This window comes from Tupaia chinensis, unplaced genomic scaffold, assembly GCF_000334495.1.
Source record: "Tupaia chinensis unplaced genomic scaffold, TupChi_1.0 Scaffold147185_1, whole genome shotgun sequence".
NCBI lineage: Eukaryota > Metazoa > Chordata > Mammalia > Scandentia > Tupaiidae > Tupaia > Tupaia belangeri.
This window is the reverse complement of record NW_006207036.1, coordinates 1,635,817-1,644,831: the sequence shown is the minus strand read 5'-3', so window position 1 is coordinate 1,644,831 and position 9,015 is coordinate 1,635,817. Positions and strand designations below refer to the sequence as shown.

Genomic DNA, 9,015 nt, shown 5'->3' with positions numbered 1-9,015 from the left:
TGTCTCTATGTCTCTCTCTGTCTGTCTGGCGAGCGCACGCGCCCTACAGTGAAAATCTCTCAAAAAAAAAAAAAAAAAAAAAAAAAAAAAAAAATCACGCTATATTTTGAACTTCTAAATTGTAATTTTTTTCTTTTAAAAAATATTTGTAGAGACAGATATTCGAAGAGTTGTTTTTGTTTTTAATCTATATAGGCTTGTTACATGACTTAAGTGTTCCTTAGAAAAACCTTATATGATTCTCTGATCAAATGTTTTCTTTCAGTGAAACAACATAGTGTACACGATTTCAGTGCACAGTATTTCTTCTAAAATTTTTTAATAAGAATATCAGAAGGTCATGATCTCACTATTTTCTTCTCAGCTGATTTTACTGCACTTGAAATTTAAATTTTAAAATGTAGATTCTTGATCATTTATATCTATTAGGAATGGTGTTCTTAATTTGACCAGTTTCAAAAGTTTTTAAATCTACCCCTGAGAAGGTGCACCTGAATTATATCTGTTTCAGCTTTAAGAATGTAATATTTTGGGCCTACCCTTTGACCTGGTGGTTAAGGCAGGCTGATCCCACATGGCCAACATCACATTTTGTAGTCTTTGACCTAGAAGTTTGAGAAACACACTGAGTGTGTGTGCTTACATAGTCAGAATCCCAAAAGAGAGATGGAAGACAAGGGATTGTGAACATTTCTCATGAAAGGGTCTCCTCTATCACTTTGTCTTTCTTTGATGAGTAGACTTGCCCTCTCCCCCCAAAAAATTCAAGGTTTTGTATAATTTTATATGTGTGTGTGTATATATAAAATCAAATATGTATACATATATATAAATGTTAGCAAGTTTTATATATAGCTTAAATACATTGACTTCTTGGGTTATGGATTTTTTTTTTTAGAGAATTTTGTTATAGGGCATGTGCACTTGTGCTTGCTGGAGAGACAGAGAGACAGAAAGAGAGTGAGAAATCACCCCCCACTCCCCCACCTCCCAGAGAGGATGGCCATGCTGCAATCCCTTTTTCTCTTGGAATTTTGGGCATGCATGCACATGGACCTGGTATGAGTTTTAAGCCATCAAGTCTGAACTCAAACCATAGTTGACTACTTGGAAGTCCAGTGACATGACCATTACACCATCTGCTGGCCTTGGAGTATGGAACTATTTTAGCAAAGCTGATTTGAAACATATTAATACAACCACAACTTGATTATTGCTCTAAAACATTTAAAAAATAGTAGAACATTTCTCTTGCAATTTTGGTAATAAATTGGCCACACAGTTGTTTGTTCTACATAGGAATTTCAGTGAAACCTCATGAGCATGATTTTGGTTTTCTTTTCAGGTTTTTAAATATTATATGTTTACTGAGTGTCAGGAATACGAAGATGAATAAGACGCATTTCCTGTCTTCTGCTTGATCTGTGGGTAGATGGAGGCGTAGCAGTAGTGCAGTGCTCTGTGAGGCTGGCTCACATGAGAGGGTTCTGGGTTCCTGTCCAGAGACCTCCTGAGCACTCTGGGTTATGCATTTGCCCATGGTCTGGGGCTGGCTGAGGCTAAAGGGTTGTGGCAAGAGGAGGTCTCTCTCTTGCTCACTTGCTCTCACTCATGGAAGAAAGAAACTCAGGTCTCATGAGAGGCAGATACAAATCATTTTTATGATCTAAACTTAATGCTGTTACGAGAAATATGCAAAATGATATGCATGGAATTCTTAAGAGGAAGAGCATTAAGAAATAAAACAAATACTAATCCGCATCTTGATGAATTATTATTATAGCAGTTCATTCATCATAGAGAAGTAGAGAAGGGTGAAAAGCATTCTAGCCAAGGGAAAATGATATGAAAAGACTTAAAAATATATGACAGAGGGGCCAGCACATGATGTGGAGGTTAAGGCACTGGATTCTCACATGGGAAATCATGGTTCGAGTCCTGAAACTGGCAGCTTGAAAATCATGCTGAACACGTGTGTGTGCATGCTCAAAATCTCAAGAAAAAAAGGGCAGAGAAAGGACTGTGGTATGGCTATCTCCCTTGGGGGTGCGGGGGGGGCAGGGCAGTAATTTCTCATTTCCCCTACTTCTGTCTCTCTCATGTACCCTATGGAAAACCTAGAAAATATACATAAATGTATATATGTGTGTGTATGTATATGTGTATATGTATACACAAACACATACCATGTGTATAAATGTGTGTGCGTGTGTGTGTGTGTGTGTATATATGTGTGTGTGTGTGTATGTGTGTATGTGTGTATGTGTGTATGTACATATATATATATATATATATATGCGGTATAGGATGGAAAATGAAGATAAGTTAGGGTATTAGGGTGGCTATACTATAGAGCAGGGTTACATGGAAATACTGATGGTCACAATACTTACTGATGTCAGAATATGAAGAAATGTATACACCATTCGAATGAGTTTGTACACCCTGTAAGTCTGATAGGATTTGGCATGATGCAGTTTGCTTTCAAAAGCTAATTCTAGCAGTAATTTACTAGAAGATAGAACAAAAAAGAGTGGAGATTGAAGGCAAGAACCTCAAAAGGGAAAGATAGGGGAAGCAGAGGGCCTCGAATAATGCAGAAATACAGTGAGTATGAAGAGGATAGAGCAGATAATGCAAAAAATGAAATCAAGGGATGTGGTAGCTATTCAATAAGCAGAAAGAAGGAAATGAAGAGTCTTAGCTACCTGTTTTCTAGTTGTGTGTTTAGTATTGGGGGATTTTAAGAGGATTAACAAGATCCAATTTGGAACATATTGTACTTAAGATATTTTTAGGATATTATTTGATTCATTGAACTTAACATTAAAACATGCCTTAATTTTCAGAACAGTGGTAATATCTCTTTGAATATATATTACCAAAAATATAGGACTGAACCATTACTTAAAATAATAGTATCCCATTTTTCATAGAAAGAAGCTGAAGCTAAGAAATTCACCCAATTTATTAAAGATTAGAAAATTTGTTAGTGCCTGAGTTGGACTTTAAGCACAGGTCTCTTCCAAGCATAACATAAATTTGCTGAAAAATGACATAATGTAAATATAATTTTTATTTTTGAAATCCAGCTTTCAAAATTGCATTTATCCTGCTATAAACATGAATTTATATATTAATTAAGTATTATAGTTATTAAATCTATATTCTCTGTCTCTTTATCTATATTATCTTTTAGATTTCTTCATTTTACTAGTTAATAAATTAGCTATAGCTTATGCTCCAGCCTAACTCTTATTTTCATAAAGTTTTATTAAGACACAGCTGTGCCTATTCAGTAACATGGCTGACTTTATGCTATAGTGGCAGAGTTGGGTGAAAAACAGAAACTATGTAGCCTTTAATATTTAAAATATTGCCTGTCTGGCCATTTACAGAAAAGTTTGCCTATCTTGGTACCTCATTGTAAGCTACGTGAGAGTTTTTTGTATTAAGCAGTTGAGCATCCCTACACCTAAAACAGATTTTGGCACATGTTGCACACTAAGTAAGAATTAGTTAAAGGTATAAAAGTGAATTGAGCGTCTTTGTATTTTCATATCAAGAAATAGAATACTATGTTCAGTTGACATTTATGGAGAAGAAGGAGAATATTTTAAAATAATAATCTATTTAATTTTATTTATCATCATTATTATTTTTTCATTTGTTCCAGGATAAGCACACTAACCAGAAACAGGCAGAGAAAAGAAAGAGAGAGGGGGAAAATTAGAAAGCAAGTTACCGGGCCTGGGACTTGAACTGTGGTCGGCCATGTAGGAGTCCAGCACCTTAACCACCACACCAACTGCTGGCCCAAGAATTAGTAAAAATTAATATGAAATCTGAGGCTGCCTCCATAGCCTAGTTGTTAAGTAAGCCAAATACCAACATGGCTGATCATAGTTTGAATCTTGGCCCAAGTGTCTTGAAAGAGGTGCATGTGCATGTGTGCCCCAAATCTCAGCATGACAGAGGAGTGGAGGAGAAAGGTTTGCAGAGTGACCTTGGGCAGGGGAGGACACTTTCTGTCTCTCTGTCTCTCTCTCTCTCCCCCCACCTCCCTCTTTCTGGTAAGAATACACACCCTGTGGCAATTAAGAAATTGAATTTCTTCATTTTAAAAATATTTCAAGTGCTTATAGAGTTTTAGAATTGGGGGAGGTTAATCTCTGGAGAATAAGAATGACTCCTATAGTGATGACTGAAGTAATATAAACTGAACGTGAACTTTAAAACACAGCAACAGTATCTTCCCTACTGCTTTTTACTTTCCTGTTCCTGTGTTTCTGTTGTGATTATACACATAGCTTCTGCTAAGAGATATCAGTACTAGAGTAGGTTGGGATTATTATTCCTGACTTGCCACTTGTTCTAATGCTGTTTGGGGACATGCCATTGCATTGTCTTAAATATTAACAGCTACTATTTTATTTAACTAGAAAAGGAAACGGGGGACCAAGCAGATGGCTTAATGGTTACACTGGACTCCCACATAGTCAACTGCAATTCGAGGGTCAGACCTGGCGACTTAAAATTCACGCCGGGTGTGTATGTATGAGTGTCCAAGATTCTGAGAGGAGAATGGAAGAGAAGGAATTGGGGTATGGCCATCCACCCTGGGGGGTGATTTCTTGCTTTCTGTCTCTGTGTCTTTGGCGAGTGCATATGCATTATAGCAAAAGTCTCTCTCTTAAAAAAACAAGGGGGGAAACAAAACCTGTTTGTTTTTCTCATTCCATTAAGAAATTAAATGAGCAAGCTGCTGAACTATTTGAATCTGGAGAGGATCGAGAAGTAAACAATGGACTGATTATCATGAATGAATTTATTGTACCGTTTTTGCCCTTATTACTGGTGGACGAAATGGAAGAGAAAGATATACTTGCTGTGGAAGATATGAGAAATCGATGGTGTTCCTATCTTGGACAAGAAATGGAATGTAAGCATAATCAATGTTACTGAGCACCTGAGTTGTTGGGATTAAAATGAGTTACAATTAGATGATGTCTACTGTTCACCACTTTTTATTCCATAAAATATTGACATTTATATCATTGCTTTCCTTCAAACTAACTTGTGCACATTGCTGTTGCTATTGATATTTTCATCTCATCACAAATAATGGCAGTTACTTGATATACTTTTAAAAGAAACACCAGTTGACCACTGCAGGTTAACAAGTCATGTTGAGGATGACTTCTTATAATTCCTTTCTTTCTTTAATTACATCTAATTTTTTATATTTTACAGCAAGCCTTCAAGAAAAGCTCACAGATTTTCTGCCCAAACTGCTCGATTGTTCTACGGAGATTAAAGGTTTCCATGAGCCACCGAAGTTACCATCGTACTCCACACTTGAACTCTGTGAGCGATTTGCCCGAATCATGTTGTCCCTCAGTCGAACGCCTGCTGATGGAAGATAAACTGCACACACTTTCCCTAAACACACTGTATAAACTTTTTTTAGTTCTTAACCCTTGCCTTCCTGTCACAGGGTTTGCTTGTTGCTGCTATAGTTTTTAACTTTTTTTTTATTTTAATAACTGCAGAAGACAAAATGACTATACAAACTTTAGCCAGACTACAAACAATAAAGCTGAGAATCGCATGGCGCTCAGACTCTGTTTTAACCAGAAGTGATATGTAATAACAAATCTGATTGATTTCCTTATGGCAAAACTATGCTTTTGCCCTTTTTCTGTTACAGTATTACTTTGCTTTTTATCAGCAGCTTTCCATTCAGTCTGGAGCCTTCCATGACTACAGCCATTTAAGTGTTCAGCACTGTGTATGATACATAATATTTGGTAGCTTGTAAATGAAATTAAAGAATAAAGTTTTATTTATGGCTACCTATGTGTTTGTAAGCAGGTATATTGTATATTAGTGTATTATTTTAGTTATATAAATGCATTTTGTCTGATTGAGTGATGAATAGATTAATACAGTCTTTTAATTTTCTCTAATGGTAACACATTGGAAATTTACTAAATTTTGACACCTAAATATATCTATATTTTATACAAAGTTCTTGAAGTTAGTATGGCACCTAAACCTGTTTTGAATCAGGTTTTCACTGAAGTAAGTGACTGATTTTTTAAGTCAATTACACTGAAACTTTTAATCTTTTCTTAGCTTCATCTTTTTTTAATGTATTTACAAATAATATAATAAGGTGGTTATTTTGAGAGAAACCTGATAAAACGTACTTGAATAAGGGCTATTTAAATGTGAAACTTTGAAATATGTACATATACGCATACATATACACACACATACGTACACATATATCTATATATATTTTTTCTTTATAATGGAAGAAGTTGTTTTGCATTATATAATCATTATATTTTTGTAAATTGTATACCACTTTAATCAAAAATGTTCTCTACTAATCAATGCTGTGAAACAAAATTGTTAATTGTTTAACCAGAAGTTACAAGTATTTTAACTGCTTTTACTTACCCCTACTTCAAAAAGGAATAAGCTATAGCACTATTTGTCTATGAAATTACTGTTTAAGATTAATGGAGTAATATTGTGAATGAAAATCAAAGTCAATGCTTTAAAGGTAATCATGTTACCAACAACCTATTTTTGAATTTATAAAAATTCTTTATAAATGATACTTTGTTAGCATAGTAAAATATATCATTATCATGTGTATGTTTGTTATAGCGTCGCCAAAACTAGTGCTTTTTATAAGTGCCTCACAAAAGATTTGGATGGAGGAGAAAGAAAATAATATTAAGCTATTATATAATGTTCTTTATAAAGATATCCATGTACTATTATGTTACTAATGACCAGGAATTGGTACTGTTCCTCTTTTAAAGTCAGATTTTCTATGTTGTAGCTATCTGAATGTGTTTGAGTTTAGATTTTGTTTTCTACTGAGTAGAATTATGCATTTGTTTTTTAGTTCTATTAAGTATTAGAAAATTCATATGTATTATCATAGCTTTTGTAAACTGTCTTCCATATCTTATGATATTCTACCGTAACAACAAAGGAGTTTTTGTTATTTATGATAAAATTGAGACACAAAGTTTTCAAATTCCCTATGGAAATTACTCCTTCAAAAGGCCTATCCAGAGACTCATGTGACTCTTGTATTAATGGTAAGTAGTATTATTATTTCTACTTTCTACCTAAAAGCCAGCTTAAAATTTTTAGTAATGAATATGAAACTTATTTAAGTAAGTCACACCTGTCCTTTTACGAGACTTAGAGAAACGACTTGCTTTTCTTGGGTTGTTGGGAAAGTCATGACACATTTTTGCATAGAAAAATGTGTCATTACCTTCCTGATGACCGAATATATTGGCTTTTAATCTAGTCTTGGGATTTAGGTCAGTGAAAATTTTTTTACAAAATTCACTGGGTCAAATATAATCCACAGGTAGTAATTTAAGAACCTAAAACCTGATAGACCGTTGTCTGTGCCATGTGTCACTTTGATTTAAATGACTCTCATTTTGGTCACTGTATTACTCTCTTCCCATCCCCCAGAAAGTTATAATTGAAATAATTTAGGGTACAATTCAGAAAGATACTTTAGAGACTTTTTCCCCCGTGGTTTGGGAAGACTAATAGCCATCAACAAACTTATAGTTGCCTGTACTTTCCATATTCATCAAAATACAGTAATAACCATACACTAAATAAGTAATTCTCAAAGTGTGGTATCCAGACTAGCAGCTCAGTTAGCATCTGGGCACATGTTGAAACTGAAAGTTCCTGAGCCCCTACTCAGAACTACTGATTTGGAAACTCTTTAAGAAGTTTGTGTTTTAATAAGTCCTTCAGATGATTCTGATGTCTGCTAAAGCTTGAAAATCTCTGCACTAAATAAAACTATTGGTAGTATTTTATGCACCTTAAATTGATGCTGTTTTATTTCCATTCACTGAAGCTTTTCTGTATTTCCTTTACTTGCAATTCCAAGAAAGTGATGACAGTTTTTGTTTTGTTTTGCTTAGTTTTATATTTGATTAAAAATAAGGTGGAAGTGCTCTTGTATTAGGTTCCCCAGAAGTTTGTTTGATTTTTTATATAGAAAGAGATTTTTGCTATAGGGCATGTGCAATCGCTAGAGAAACAGAGAGACAAAAAGTTAGCAATCGCCTCCTGGGGCGAATGCCACTCTGCAGTCCCCTCTCCTCCATTCTCCTCTCAGAAATTTGGACACTCATGCACATGCACCCGGCATGAGTTTTAAGCCACTGGGTTTGGGACTTGAATTGCTATTGACTACTTGGGAGTTCAGCAACATAGCCATTATGCCATCTGCTGGCTCTGCCCCAGAAGTTTCATATATTTGTTTTATGGTTCAGACTCATTGACTTCCACATCTGGGAAGTCAGGCCTATAGTCAGTCCTCAGAACGACAGTAACTTGGATGCTTGGGGAAGAGAGATGCATGGAATATCCTTATGCAAATTTTATTTTAATTTATTTCCATATAATTAAGATTAAATACCACATCTTGTGCCCATAGAAGCTTTATCAAAAGCATGTATATTAGTCTGCTGGGCTGCTATAACAAAATACCATAAATGGTGACTTAAAGAACACACATTTATTTTCTCACGATTCTGGAGACTGGAAGGCCCCAGATGGAGTTTCTGACAGATTGGGTTTCCCCTGAGGCATGTCTCTGTTTACAGATGGCCACCTCTCCCTGTGTTCTTACATGATATATTTTCTGTGTACATATATCCCTGATGTCTCTTCATCTTCTTAAAAGAGCCCAGTTACATTTGGTTAGGGCCCCACCATTATGACCCTTTTAGCCTTAACCCCCACTATAAGGCCCTGTCTTTTAACAAAGACATACTGGGGGGTGAAGGCTTCTGCATATGACTTGGGGGCCACACAGTTCAGTGTATAATGTGACAGCCCAGTTTTCAGAAACAAGAGTGTGATTGTTAATGTTTTCTCTTTGGCTTCAAAGTACAGTGTAAATACCTAGTTTTGCTGTTACATCTCTTTTGGTTTCTTTTGCTTTCA

General features: G+C 35.3%; 1 protein-coding gene across 8 annotated transcripts in view; it reads left to right on the top strand.

The window, feature by feature from the left end:
- Positions 1-7,877, top strand: part of USP25 (ubiquitin specific peptidase 25) — a 154,706-nt gene extending 146,829 nt beyond the window's left edge. For 7 of the 8 annotated variants that reach the window (XM_027768690.1, XM_027768688.1, XM_014584577.2 and 4 more), the window contains 2 exons: positions 4,747-4,942; positions 5,254-5,426. In XM_027768690.1, the coding sequence (XP_027624491.1) occupies positions 4,747-4,942; positions 5,254-5,426 (369 nt within the window). Of the gene's footprint in view, positions 1-4,746; positions 4,943-5,253 lie in introns of all 8 variants that reach the window. The other variant, XM_027768684.1, reaches the window with a different exon arrangement.
- The last annotated feature ends 1,138 nt before the right edge of the window (positions 7,878-9,015 follow it).